The following is a 15,384-nucleotide window of genomic DNA, read 5'->3' as shown; positions in this document are numbered from 1 at the left end:
GGCCAGGCTCTGCTCTGGGGGCCCAGCAATGGCACCAGAGCCACGGGCAGGGACTGAGCCCAGGGGGTTCCACCTGCACAGGAGGCACAACTTCTGTCCTGGGCAGTGCTAGGCACTGAACAGAGACCAGAGAGGGTGTGGAGTCTCCTTCTCTTGACATACTCAAAAACCATCTGGTCACAACCCTGAGTAACATGGTCTAGAGGATCCTGCTTGAGCAGAGGGGTTGGACCCACCCAACCTTCCCCATTCTGTGATTCTGTGATTTCTGGCTTGAGTGTGAATAAGGACCCTGTGGGGTATGTAAGAATGACATCTATACACGAGCAAATCTCCTGGTTTCAAATTTTGTGTCAGGCTCACAGTCCAGTCCAGATTTACCAAGGACCCCCAAAACTGCCATATTTCAGGTGAATGTAGGTCAGATTTCAAGTTTGCAAGAGTTCTCAGAAGGAAATTGTGATTTCACACTGACATTGCAGAAAACTCTGCAACTGCTTCTCTAAGGGTCCAACCCAGAAACACAGAAAGGATATTCTAATTTATACAAATAGCAAATTATACCAGAAGAATCAAAATCACGAAATATTGTTTACTGTACAAGTCTGAATACTCAGTTAATGGGAATATATAACACCAACATTATTTCTAAATATGACCCCCAAAACCATCTTTTATATTAGCACATTCCTCTGGATTTGATGGATTATACTTAAAACCAAAAAACTACACCAAATCCTTTCAGTCATTTTCAGTTTTTGAAAATAATACAATGAATTAATGAGTAGCTATGGGTATAAATAAGTACTAAAAAATGCCAGCAACAAAAAAGTTAATAAATTTGAAAATACTATTTATATTTTTAAAAATGGAAAAAGTATATTTTCAGTATCTCAAGCTTTTTTATTCCTTTCTTAAAATATGAAAGTATTATAATTTGTCTTTTGCAAGAACATTTGAAAAAAAATTTAGAATTGTTAAACAAAATTTATTTGCATGAATGCTGCTACCAGAATTATCTGTAAATACATGCTCCTCTTTGGTTTGCTTATGTCCCTCTGCCTATGAAATTCTGATGAGAAGTAAAATATAATGTGCTTAATAAGAATCAGCAATGTGGTCTAGTGTTTCAGGGCTGTATTTAGAACTGGGGGACCCATGATTTGTGCCTGGTTCTCATAATGAGTTTTTTCTGTCCTTAGGACTTCACTGTTCTCCATCTCAGTATCTGCTTTTGCTCTTTTGTCTCTCTTTCACACTGCATCAGGATCTCCATGGGGGTGGCACAGCACACACCAGAGATGATGCCAGTTTAAGCAGGGATGATAATGCATCTAGCAGTAATAAACTCTCCCTGGCAAGTTTAAGAGTTGCCTTCCATCTTCTTTTGCCTCCAAACACAATTCATGGTGCTGAGCTGAAATTCCCAGCCTAAGAGAAGTGATCAGATTTGGAGCTGGTCTTCCAATGTGATGGTCAGCTGCTGAATGAAGTTCTTTTATACACATGGAAGAAATTTTTAGGAAAAATACTTCCCCTCAAGGCTGTTTTTCTGTTTGGCTCTTCAGCCAGCTTCCCCCTGCACGTCTGGAGACCTCAGTGTGAACTATCACTGAAGTACCAATCCTGTCTCTACACTTGAGATTATGCCTCTCTCTCCACACTGAATTTATGCAGTATTTCCATCCTAGTGAGGTCTTGCCCATACAGAACCTTCAGTGTCTGTGCATGGCCAATGCAACTGTGCTAATAAGCAAGACCCAGGCAGAAAGATAATTGCATTGTTTCTGTCACCATCAATTCTATTCTCTCTGCACAGTGCTCAGTGCAGGACTGAAAGCACACATGGTTTTAGAGGAGGAAAATTCAGTTTTACTTTGGGGACTACAGGAGGAGGATTTTATTGGATTGATGTATTGGTATATTGGATTTTTCATCAATACTGGAGTGGAGGGCTTTTCCTGGGGGAAAACACTTAGAAGACTATAATCTCTCCTGAGGTAAGTATATATGATGCAGAAAAATTTGTTACACTTTTTAAAGGACAAGCTTTGAGAGCTATGAGGATTGTTGGTGAACATAAATCAGCATAGCTCCATGATGTTTATTGTTTCCATGACAAGAAATTCAGTCATGGTTGTAGATAAGAAGCTGCTATCTTCTTATGCAGATCTTTGTAGATTTTTTGTTACAAAGAGACAGTTGTGCATCTGCTAAGAAGTGCATTGTGTACTACTACATGTATTTCATTAGAGCTGGGGTCAAATAAGTGATTTGGGTTTTGCTGGAATAAATATCTGGAAACCCTGTGGAAGTTGAGCAATGCAGACAACTCAGTTCTGTCCCATCACAAACCCCGACATCCCTTGCTAGATTTTTTGCAAATTGGATGAAAAGCAGTGATTTATCATTATGTCAAACAGATCCAGCAAGGTCCTCCCTGTTATCAGAGGGGGCTGGAAAGAAGGCTGAAGAAGGAGAAATTTTTACAGGAGCAGCTATAATAGATGACCAGCTCTGAATAAAAAGAAACAGCAATAAAAGGTGAACAACAGATGCCATGCGGGGACTCGATGCGGGATAACATCAGGAGAGGGGTAAGTTCTCAGGGAATGCCTCCTGCCACCAAGCCAGCCTCCCCCCGTCCTCCAGCACACACTTCCCCATCCCCTGTCCTTTCTGGAATACCTTTCTTCCAGCCTCATTGTTGTGCAAGTTCATCAGCCTCCGTGCATTCTTTTTGATTTCTCGGGCATCAACAAACCTCCGGGAGAACTCAATGCCGTATCTGATATCCGCAGAGCAGCCTCCCCACTTCCAGCCCTCCTCCTGGTTGTAGTAGCCCTGTTTCTCTCGGTCACAGCCACAATTGCTGAGGTTGCCCTGGCTGCAGGCGGCCGTGACAGCGTGTGCAACCCCGGCAGCAGTAATGGCATAGGTGAACGCGGCTTCCCTGCTTCCTGTGGAGAGAAGCCAAAAGCTGATGGGTTGGCAGAAAGGCAGCACGTACTCACTAAAGAAAGCACACACATTACCTACAGCAAGGGGGTCAGGCAGCAATGCGAGGAGGGCATCGCTCCTCACTGTGGATTTCTCATCTTACAGAATTCCACACATATTTGAAATGCTTGGCTCAGCTCGGGCATATTACCCCAGGTAATATGTGATAGTCCCCACGTAAACCCCCTCACCAGAGGGGAACTTGGCAATGAATCTGGACAGTGGTGAGGTGAGGCCACAAGATTTGTTTTCACACTGTCTAGTCAGCATTGCAAGCTGAACTTTATCTGTTTCAGATGAATAAAAAGTGAGTTAATAGCTACCTCTAAGCATTGGCACTACATGAAAAAAAAAGAAAAGAGAACTGTTCTGACACTGACAACAAAAAAAAAAACAAAACCCTAGGACACAAATGGGGCTGATTATTAATGTAACTTTATAAATGCTCCAGTAGCATCCATAGTGATGCTGAGTGTAAAGTACTGCAAGAGACCTACAGAGACAAGAACTGGATAGGTTTCATTTTCTTTCAAGGTACAGGTTAGCCCTTTCCCTTGCAGCCTTCTCCTGTGCATTAGTTTTACTGAAGTGACCCTTTTCCAATCCCACTCTGACACAAAGCTCTGCATTACCATGGTTATTGAGTATACAAAGGACATAGAAGTTCTGTGACAGCACTATTTGCTCTCCAAAGTAGGTGAGAAACTGGCATGGAAGCACATTATTTTTTAAAAAGTTGTCACTGACTTCACATAGGGCTGGATCGTGGTGTTCTGCTGCTCTTATTTATAACAGTTCCCCACAAGTTTCCTTCTCAGTGCTTCCCTCTGTGTGTTTCTTTGGTAATAAACAGGCAATCTTGTAGTGCTGCAGCCAAAGAATAACTGTAAAGAATTTGCAGAAAGTTGCTGCAATGCTTTAATGACCACACACAGAGCTCTAGCATCATTAGTGGATTTGGGAGAGGAAAAAAAGGAACAAATTTTCCAGAGGAGGGGAAAAATGGTTTAGAAGCTAGTTTTAATTTTTTAATTTTTGGATTCATAGATCTCATAACTATTCTGGAATGATCATCCCACGGAGATATTTGTGTATGGGGGGGATTTATATTTCTTATTTTAATAGATATCTTCCTGAAAGATTACGTCATTGCCAGGTATGAAGAAGATCCCACAAGAAATAATCAGAAACTGAGGTTTGGCACCGTTCACTTGTTTCTCCAAAGCAATAAAAAAGAAACTTTGGGTAGGGCAAAACAAAAGGGTTCTGTGTTCTTCAGCTACCAAGAAGGTTGAACTGACGTGCATTATTTGAGTAGATGGTGCAGTTGCAGGAGTGCCTCTGCTTTCAGACACAGCAGTGTTTTGTCGGGGTGTACGATGTGTGCAGTCTGGTTCAGTGCTTCCCAAACCGTGGTCCGCAGAACACTGGTGGTCCAGGAGGCCACGGTAAAGGGTTCACAGCTAATCCACAGAGCCGTATTAAACACTATTTTAAATAGTGTTTTCAATTAAAAGTTTGATGATAACAATGCCTGGTGGTCCATAAGAAATTCCGAGGGTTGATAGCAATCCAAAACAGTTATGGAACCACTGTTCTAGTTCCTAGTGTGATCTTCCCATGTTGATATTCACTCCTCTCCTCTTTGCTTGCCAGCTGAATTCAAATCTGGGACTCTTGTTTTAACGTGTGTTCTGTTGATTTGCAGGATTTCATTCTTCTCCTTTTTAAAAATTCTATTTCTAATCCATAAATTGAAATATTGGAAGTATGATATGTGATAGAAGCTACGTATATAGATACAGTTTGCTTTTCTTCAGGGTGAGGGTGAACAACAATGTAAAATCAGACCCAGGGAAATTCTGGTCTGCATGAAGTACACGTAGAAAGGCTTATTAACAAGAAGAAATTATTCCTGTGAGGGAACAAAGCAGCAGTGACCTACAGTTCAGTAAATTTACTCAGAGATTTAGTGATAGTTGCTTATATTTTGTGTTCAAGCTCAATATATTCCCCATGTCTCCAGAGTACGTGGTACGACATTTTTTTTCTGTGACCCCTTTGTAAATTCACAAGGCTTCCCTTATCTGTTCTATAAAATGAAAGAAAATCATGTCTATATCTTCCTTTCTCTCTCCCTCATTCCCATTCTACTCCTGACTACCATCAACAATAAAGGAAAATATATTTCCTTTATCCAGTTGAGAGCTATAGCAGTGATGGAATTTTCTCAAGTCATGGGATAATATCAAATGCAAACCACACTGACTCTCTTAAGAGATTACTCTTCTGGTTTTGTCAGCTCTAAAATAAGAAGGTCTCAGAAATTAGCAAGTTAAGTTGTCCTGCATAGATACAAGTTTTTTGTGGGATTAGTATTTTTTTAACTAGAGAATGTTCTAAAAGTTCACTTGTGCTCCCTAACAGTTTGCTAAGGTCCCAAGATCAGTGGAGTCTATCAGAAATATCTGATGGGGAAAGGAGGGGAACCTCTGTCTCAAATAATGTCTGCTGCACACAAAGCTTTCCATTAGCATGTCATCACTTGGAATCAGTTCTAAGCAAGTCTTTGTTAGGCAGCTAAAAATATTTAAGTAATGATTGCTGTGATACCTTAATGGAGAGCAATAATCTCATTTTACAGAATTTTCTGAGTTTTCAAAAATATTCTTGGTCAGCAACAAAAAGGAGACAAGTCTTTCCAGAAGTGTTCATGTAATGAAGATATAAGTAGCAGCAGATTTGGGATTTGACCCAAATTTGGGGCTAGATTTTTCTTTTTCCAATGAATATCCAGATTATCTAGTTATTTGGCACTGTATACACTTAATCTTTTAGTCTCAGAAGAAAAATTATCATCTGACTTCCAAAGTTTTCTGTCACATAGACTAGAATAATTCTGTTGAGATTTTTATTTAGGTGAAAAAGGCACTGCTTTGGCATTTATTGCAACCCTTGGATTCACCCATTTCTCTGTTAGAAATGCCTGCCTTGGTGTCAAAGATGACAGTTCTGACTTTATACCCAAAACATAGAAGGGATGTTTTCATGAGTAACATGAACTAATAACCATCTGATCTGATAACTGTCTGATCTAATAACTCCAAAAGGAGATGACTGCCAGTATTAATTAAAATTAAGCCTTTTTTTCCTTTGGTGATTGTGCACAAGACCACTTCTAGCAATCTGCCAGGACATCAGAGGAGTCTGTGGTTTGCCAGTCTGAGTTACTGCCATTTTCTTGAGTTCATTTGCATTCTATCAGAGGTCTGTACTTTAAAAGTGCTCTAATAGCCAGCAATGCAGGCAGCTGCTGCTCAGACAGATGTTGGACCACTGAATCCTTAGTGCAAGTCTTCCAGCAGATGGGCGGAGAGGAGCCTTTATCTGCCGTTGGAATCATGGAGTAGCCCCTCATTTGGATGCCATTTCTGACTAAGTTTTAGACTTCTAACTGAGCTCTAAACTCAGTATGGTTTGATGTGGAAATTCTTACAAGTTCCACAATTTCTGTAGTTTACCAGACTCGAGCGTGCACAGATCCAGCAGAGTATTTTGAGACTGAAGCCACAAGCAGCTGAGAATCACATAGGCTAAACACATATTCAATTATTCAGCTGTGAGCATAGGGTTAAAGATTCAACTGTTCCATAGCTATTTGCAAGATATCTATTTGTTGGGGTAACTAGATGAGAATTCTGCTGTTGCACAGATCATGTCAGCAGCTAGATGAATAAGGCTGCTACTGAATGTCAGCTATTAGAACTGTAGTTTAACTTGAAATATTAAACTACAGAACATACAGTGTTTGGCCAGTAATTTCCTAGATCTTGCATCACCAATGATAGAAAAAATACTACCCACTGTTGTTAAACAACACAAATTCTTCATGCACTTACACAAGACATCAGATTGACTATATGGCACAATACAACATAGGTCAATGGGAAAAAGAAATGAACCACAGCAGAAATAAATTTTTTTTGACAAACCTACCCTTTTCAACAAGTCCAGCAAGCTGATGACAGATTAAGTAATTTTTTATGGCAAAAGACAATGGATACATCTAGACTAAATGAGTAAACTAAAACTCAGACAACAGCACCCTGAGCAGTGTTGGATGAAGAGTTTTACAGACAAGTTTATTTTTTTTGTAATTTTGTATTTTATTCAACACACATATTAACAATTCTAAGGAAAATAATGCAAGCTCTTCTTTTTGGGTTTGATCCAAGGGGATCCAAGTCAGGGGGAGCTTTCTCACTGTCTGGAGCAGTTACTTTATTTGCATTTTCAGTATAATTAACTTTGAGCTTCTTGGTTTATAAAAGTAGAGACTAATTTAATTTAATTTCTCTATCCCTCTAACTTCCTGTACCCAATGCTACATGTCAGAACTAAAGGCCACTGAAACCACTTTATACAGACAGAAGTATTAAGGCAGAAGAGCAGGAAACTCAGGAGGGTCTATACTCTGTCAACCCTGACATAGGGTTATAAGACAGATGTTCCTCACAACAACTTTTATTCTTCCTGTCCTTAAGGATCTTCAGTAGAGGAGGTTCCAGGGTCTAGTCTAGTACCTCAGGACCCCGATTGGTATGTATTTCACTAATATTAACCTGAAATTGGTTTTCTGAGTGCAAACCCACTGCTTCTTTCTCTAGAGCTGCCAAGAGCAGGTTAATCCCTCCTTCTAGCAGCAGCGTTGAAATATGTAAAGACTTCCCAGATGTGTTGTATCATCAGTTCTTGCCCAGCATCCCCAAGAGCTCTGCTCCTTGCCCCTGCTCTCCCAACTGGCTGATTTGTGTTGCAGTGTTGGAGATGTGACAGTGTGCTCCCTTCAGCTGAGGTCTTGCCTCCTTGGGGCCAAAGAAGGAGCCCTTCATATGCCTTGTATGCTGCAGTCCTGTTTATTGCTGCCAGCATTCCTTTTTTCACAGCAGCAGGACACTTTTGACTCTCGCTCAATTTGCAGCTGTCTTCTGTGCAGCTGCTCTCAAACCAGATGTTTCCCATCTTGCATTTGTGCAGATGATCATTCCCACATACAGATCTTTGCCTTTCTGATTTGCCTCCTCTTCTTTTGCTTTAACTCTTTTTTCTTCTTTTCTGGGTCACTTATCCATAATCATGTTCATTTTTGACCCCAATTTCCTCCAGCTTCATTATAGTCTTTCTCAACATAATATAATTCATAAATGCAATGATCACAGCTCTTGGTCAAGTCTAGAGTATAATGCTCATTGATACCAGCTCCATTGATACTAGAAACCTAGTCAGCACACCTTTCCATTTTGGTAACTACCCTCCAAGTACAATTTCTAGATGGTCTGTATCCAGGTGGCATGCTCTTATTTTTCTTATGAGAATGTCATATAAAGCAATGTCAAAAACTGCCTTTAAGTCCAAGATACATGGTATAAACTGCTTCTGCTCTGCCTCTGAGGCCCTGGGTGGCCAAAGAAGGAAATTAGATTGGTTTAATGTGATTTGTTCTTGACAGATCCTGGTTGACTCTTACTCATGTCCTTGTTCTTAGTTATGAGCTTACAAATGGGGAATTTTCACCTTATTTTTTTAATTTACTGAAGTTAAGTTGATTTGACCTACAATTCTTTCTTTCTTTTTTCTTTTTTTAGACAAAGGCAATACATTTATCTTTTCAATTCTTAATTAGAGTTCTCTGCAAGTTTTCAGCACTTGTGGCTCTAAGGACAACCAGCTATAGACTGACTCCATTAAATGTTCTGAGATGAGGGACAGCTAACTGGAAAGCAATCACCATGGGCAAATATTGCTCGCTAATGCTCACAGGGTGCTCCTGTGCTGATGATATTGGTTTATAACCATCTGCTCACCATTCACCTGTTTAGTGAAGTCTGAGACAAGAAGTGCTTGGCCTTCTTGATATTATCCTTGGTTTGCACTCTCCTCAGGGGTCCACTCCACTGAGTAGTGAGTCAGCCCTTTTTCTACATCTCCAACTCACTGATAAAGTACTACTAAGTCATTGATTTCTGTATAGCCTTCTGTAAAAAAAAAAAAAAAATAGATATAGATATACCCTTCCATGGTTGTGAGATTCCTTTGTAGTACATATGCTCAGAAGCGCTCCTGAACAATGGACTTGGTACTAGCTGAACATCTGGTGGAATATCTGGTCTGATGGAGCCTGCTGATGTTCATGTTCAGTAATGTTATCTTTACCCTATTCATTCATTTCATTTGCCTCCTTAAACCCCTTAATTTCTACTACAGTCTAATTAAAATAGGCTTATTTATTTCGTCCAGATAGGTCTGCTTAGTTGAACTATAGCTAGAGCAGCTTCTTCTGGTTACAGCAACTTCTTCCTAGGCTGTCTGTGATCTCTATTTTCAATTACATATGGCCAGGACAGAGAAAATTGCAGATCTCAAAGTTTAGAATGTGTAGTGATATGACATAATGGTTAATTTACAGATTCTGCTCTTATTTGGCATTTTTTATCTCCAGGCTCCCACTAAGCTTTTATGGCTGGAGGTGCCAGGAGCTTGGCCATCAGTTTAGAATTGCTCTGTCAACTGGACTGTTTTCTGTTGCTCATGTGGGTTTGTTAAATCTTCTTTTAGAATGGGCTGTACATGAGCCAGAAATATTTCACACTAGCCTTATTGCAGCTTCTTGCTGTCACTCTTTATATGCTTTTGAAAGCATGTCTATTAAAAATAGACACTTACTCTGCCTCTTCTTTTCACATTTTTTCAAACATTTTTTGAATGTCATGGTTATTTTCTAAAGGCTTGGCATTACTTTCCGCAGTGATTTCTGTAACAAGTCTTCCAAGGATTTACAGGGATTTTTTACTTAATTTACCCACTAATTTATTCAGTTAAGTCCTGGCAACCTTAAACAATAGTCAGCATTTCTGTTCCAGTGAGCATAATTCTGGTGTGTTTTTGATGGTCTTTTGGCAACATGTCCCTTGGTGAAGTTTTCTGGGACAGTTTCTGTGAAGTTAGTGAATTTGCTGTAATCTTTGAAAGGATGTTTAGCAGTGCCCAGAGAAATATGAAATTTTTGGGCTTTCCACTGTAAAACTATATTTGCCGTAACAAATATTACTTACCAGCTCAGCCCTAAGAAGCAAACTATATCCCATTCTTACAGAAAATGGTGAAATTGAATTTTGGTCCCAAATCACCACTACTTGTTTTTGTCAAAGTTAAATCAGAACATGGTGCTGAGCACACATTTAAAGAGTGCACAAGAGCATGGCTCGAGGAGCATGAGGGGGTAGTTCCCAGATGCACTGTGCCTTTCAGAGGAGCCTGTGTGTGTGTCACAGAAGGCTGTGTTTTCACAATGCTGCTGCTAATACTATCAAAGTAGCATGTGGGAAGCAAGAGCTGCAGCAGAGAGATCGTCTCCTGCTTGTGTTCTCTTCTGGACCTGCTGGTGTCCCACTGTGGCACTCAATGATTCCCTGCTGAATGTTTGGTGCCTTTTCTTTTCAACGATGACAAGAGGTTTGATATGTCATTGTGTGTGAAAACTCAGCTGGAGACATCTTGCACTGTACTGAGGTTTTAAAAAGTTCTTTGCACCCCTTGATAGAAAGCATGGAATCCCAAGGGCATCCCAGAGAAACTAAGTTCTAAAGTATTCCAATGTCCTTAAATTAAATGGGTCTGTGAGGAACCAGATGTGTTATAGATTCTATTCTTCTATTCTATTCTATTCTATTCTATTCTATTCTATTCTATTCTATTCTATTCTATTCTATTCTATTCTATTCTATTCTATTCTATTCGAATAATTCAACTGCCTCAACCTGTTAACAGCAGCTCTTATGTAGGATTTGACAATGCCTTACAGTCTCTCTTTTAAAGGACATTTCACTGAGAATAAGAAGTCAAATATTTAGGAAAAAGGGTAGGGAATCTCTAACTAGGAGGGCAGATATTTTACCTCTTTTTTAGGTTTCTCTTGATAGTATTCTTTCCACATAATATGGCCTGTTAAAGGTTTCTGAGGTACTTGTGTGGTGCTCAGCAAGGGAAACATTGTCCATTTTCACGTGCATAGATTTTAGAGACTTGAGCCTTCCATGAGTGAATAATTTCAGAATGGATGCACTCTAGGTAGAATCCTACCAATCTAAGTTATTCTGTGATTTTGTGACTGTATTTGACTTTGCTGTGGACCCCATTTCACAAATACTCTGTCATTTCTTCTATTATATTCATGAATATTAAAAATCCACTACCATGCAGAATCAGACCTTTTCACTGGTCTTTTTGCTGGGTCAGTACTTTAATTAACTTAAAATCTCTGTGGTCTGGCATAATTGTACTGTGTTGAAGAGCACCTCTATAAAAATAAATCTGCACTGCCATTTGCATGAAGTCATCTTTTTCCTCTGTTATTTTATGTCATTTCTAACCCCAAATCCCCAAGGGCAGCAGTCATGTCCGTATTGTTTTGTAAATCACTCTGCATACCTGTCCTTTGCTGTAGGAACATGTAAGATAACACCTTCTAAAGGGTCCACTGAATTACAGGTTGTTGTAAGTACCAAGCTCCTATACCTGGGCATGCCAGAATGTCTGTGGATGAGTTTCTGTATATTCTGCAGATGAAATTTCTGATCTTGCTTCCTGAGGTGGTTTAGTTAAATCATGAATATTACCTGGATGTTCTGTGCAGAGCCTATGAATGGGCCAGTGCCACTTTGCCTGAATTATTGAATTACAAATATCTGAGTGATACCTGGAAATTGGTGTTAGACACAAATCTGTTTCTGCAAGAGGCAGTCCTTGCCTTAAGGAGACACATCTTTCAGCTGGAGAGGGCAAGAGAAGAGAGATATTATTACCCCTTTTTCACAGGGGCACGAGGAAGTTAAGATATGTGTCCAAAGGACAGAAGGACCTGCAAGAGGACAAGCTGTCCTCTTGCTGGATTCTTTTTGTGAGAAGACAACAGAGTACTTCAGTTGCAATCTTCTCAAGTAGCAACTGAAATACAAATTCAAGCTAGGGAGAATATCCATGGAGCAGCATGGTGGTATAGGAGCCCTCCCAGAGAGAAGAAGCAGTCCTAGGACTGGGAATCCTCTTCTCTGCTCTTCCACTGTTCAATACAGTATTGAACTGGGTATCTACTGCCAGAGACACAGGGGGATCTGACACAGCCAAGTTCAGCATCCCAGTGCCTGCCAGAGAAGGACATGGCGGTTGGAGTCCACTCCTTACATTCACACACACACATCCTCACATGCCATACCTTGTTAGCATGGATCCATATCCTTCCTCCACTTTTAATTTGGAAAAAATACTGACTAAAAAATAACTAATGTGTCATCCCAGAAGAATTGCTGAGGTTCAATTTGTTCTGTTTCAGAGTAATTTCACATCCCCATTTGGAAATGACATTTCTTGACTACTAGTAAGATATGGGCAGCTTCAAGCTGGATCTTTTGTTTGTCAGCTTTTTGTCTGTTTTGTCTGTTTGTCATACTTTTTTCTTGTACTCACTTTTTATGCTAGACCACAAACATTTGAGATGATAGATAGATAGATAGATAGATAGATAGATAGATAGATAGACAGACAGACAGACAGATATATACATACATACATACATTAAAAAAAAAAAATCTAGAAACCCCTTTTTGGAAACATACAAAGCAAGCATAGCCCAGGACATTTAGCAAGTATGAGGTTCTGCTTTCAGACTAGGTCCTAATGTGTATGGGATACAAAATAATTTACATCTATAGGGCAAGAGCTAATCACCTAGAGCTAAATATGCAACAGGGTGGTGGCTCTAAAAGCCGGTCTTTTAGATGTTCTTCCACATAGCATTTTCCATGTGGCTGGCACAAAAATCCAACCTCACCAAGCACTGAGAGAATTGGAAACCAAAAAAGCAAGGTTCCCAGAAGGTATCAAGCTGCATGGGGAAGCCCCGAAACTGGCAGTAGAAAATGCAAAAAAAGAGAGAGTCTAAACTTATCCCATCAGAGTTAAGCCAGATTTCCCTGCACAGCGAGTCTTTCCAACTATGCTGGCAGCAATCATCTTAGTGTAATTGCTGGGGGCACATGGTGGTTTCAGAAAAGGAGAGCCCACCCTTAAAATATTCTGACTGGGGAAAGATTTCTTTACATGATTTTGTTGGTCTCACTGATTAGAAAAAAGACATTCTTCTGAACATAATATCACTTCTTCTAATGTATTTTTCTAGTGTTGGTATTTTCAGTATCATTTAATTTGGTTCTATCAAGTACAGAATTAAGATGAGTTTATATAAAGTACTAATTCTACTTAGTCATGACATTTCTAAAGTACGATTTATGAAGAGTAGCAGTATCTTTTATTAAACTGAATCACATACACTAGGCATCTATGTGTTCTAAGAAGGGTCTAATAAATATATATATTCATTTAAATTATCTTTCAGATTTCTGATCTAAATCCAGGCAAATACCATGAGATAGAATAACCACTGACCTTTTAGTTCTCACTGCAACAGCAACCCAAGAGGAACATTCTGTCAAATAACTATGAGTTAATGTTCTCTAGAAATAACTTGCTCTACACAACATTTTGTGGTACGAGCAATGAATATGGAGAACATAGTGCCCAAACAGAGAAATGGTGATAGCCAGACTGGGGGCTCTGAAAAGCATTTCAGGCTGCTGATCATGGAGAAACAGCTCCTGTGTGCCAAGGACAGCACTTTCCAGGCACAGAGATTGTTATGCTTTCTTGTCTGGTGACTCTGCTCTTTAAGGCAGCCTTCTTCTGTAAAAGTGCATAGACATCGACAAAAGACTTACATTTGACCAAAAAAAGGAAAAATCATTTATGTCAAATAGTATGCCAGAATGTTGTCTTCCTCTGTAAAAAATTCTGCACAGGAACACAGCTGAGAGGCTCTTGCTGCATTTCCTGGGAATTGCTGTATTGTCTCCTGGAGGATAATTCTGTATGAAGATTGTTCTGCAAATCTGTAGCTCACATAAATTCCTGGCATTGTTTCTTCTGCCTGGCAGGATACCTTAGAGGACCACCTCAAATTCCACAAGCAAGTTACTTGTACTGTCACAGGTAACCTGTCCTATAGCTGTGAGGGCTTTCATGGGTTTGGTGCATTCTTGAAAAGGCAGAGTTTGGAAGGAGAGGCAGCAGCAAGTGTTGTGTGGCAGTTTAGGCTCACTCTGTGGATGATATTATGATGTTCTCACTCTCTGGATATCGCCCATGGCAGCAGATGTGCCTCGCTGGCTTTAGCCCACCCTACCCAGCCCTTTCCTGGTGGCTGCAGCAGAGAGGCTGGGCTGGCAGACCCCCAGCATGTGTCTGTGCTCTGCTAATCCTGCTCAGAGGTCACATCTCCTGGGCTTCAGCAGACAGGCAGGGCAGTAACCCTGCAAGTCACTGCAGTCCTCTCCCCGAGCTGAGATGGTGGAGAGCAAATGAGAAAGTTCTGGTGGAAGGACTGGGTTGAGACTTGCTTTTGAATTTGCTTGAATATTTTCCAAATGCTGTTTCACACTGCTTGTGTGGCTGTATTCACCTTTCTGACACATCTGACTTGCCTGTATATCTTGCTGGGTGAAGAGACAGGGTCAAGTAATGATGTCCACCCCTCTTGGTGTTTAAAGGGTTCTTGCCTGGTAGTCACATTTGTAACCCCAGGGAGTAAGACACAGCACAAATCAAACATATGAAAGAGATTTAAAAGAGTAAAGAGCTCAGAGAAGTTTGGATAAACACACAAAGTTTAGATTCTGATCCAAACCTCTCTGGTTTGCAAAATGAGTTTGGAAGCATCACAAGAGCAAAGTCTTTTTTTTTTTTTTTTTTTTCCAGCTCTGGAGTTTCTGGTCCTGACTAGAGTTGGGAAGTGACAAGATTCACATAAACAAGGAAGAGTTATCTGAGTATTCTCAGGACTCACGACAGATACTGAATCAGTGCTTAATCTGAGCCTGTCCAGCTAACCCCACGGGTCAGGTTATCTGATCTAGTAGACAAGTGGTTGCTGTTTATTATTTGTGTAGTGTTAAGCTCGTGTCTTGCCATGGACTGAGAGAGCTCACCCTAAAATAGTGATCCAAACCTGCAAGAGATTGACAAATAGCAGATGCCATAACAGCCCTGCAAGTTATCTGCTGAAAAAACTAAATTTTATAAGAATTAAAAGATCAAGTTTCTAGCCCAAGGTCTTTTTTTTAAGCATTCCTAGAAAGGAATGATGAGTTTTAAACAAAGACAAGAAGAAAAAATTATAGGTTTTTAAGGTACTCCAGCTTCAGACCAGGATCCAGGCTTCATGAACTAGAAAGGAGGAACAAGGCCCTTTCTGCTGTACATGAGTATTTCAATAGA

General features: G+C 40.1%; 1 protein-coding gene across 2 annotated transcripts in view; it reads right to left on the bottom strand.

Annotated features, from left to right (window-relative positions):
• Positions 1-15,384, bottom strand: part of WNT7B (Wnt family member 7B) — a 92,911-nt gene that overhangs the window by 12,074 nt on the left and 65,453 nt on the right. For both annotated transcript variants that reach the window (XM_056516193.1, XM_056516188.1), the window contains exon 3: positions 2,689-2,960. In XM_056516193.1, the coding sequence (XP_056372168.1) occupies positions 2,689-2,960 (272 nt within the window). The remainder of the gene's footprint in view (positions 1-2,688; positions 2,961-15,384) is intronic.

This window comes from Oenanthe melanoleuca, chromosome 1A (assembly GCF_029582105.1).
Source record: "Oenanthe melanoleuca isolate GR-GAL-2019-014 chromosome 1A, OMel1.0, whole genome shotgun sequence".
NCBI lineage: Eukaryota > Metazoa > Chordata > Aves > Passeriformes > Muscicapidae > Oenanthe > Oenanthe melanoleuca.
The sequence above is the reverse complement of the archived record's forward strand: the minus strand, read 5'-3'. Positions and strand labels throughout refer to the sequence as shown.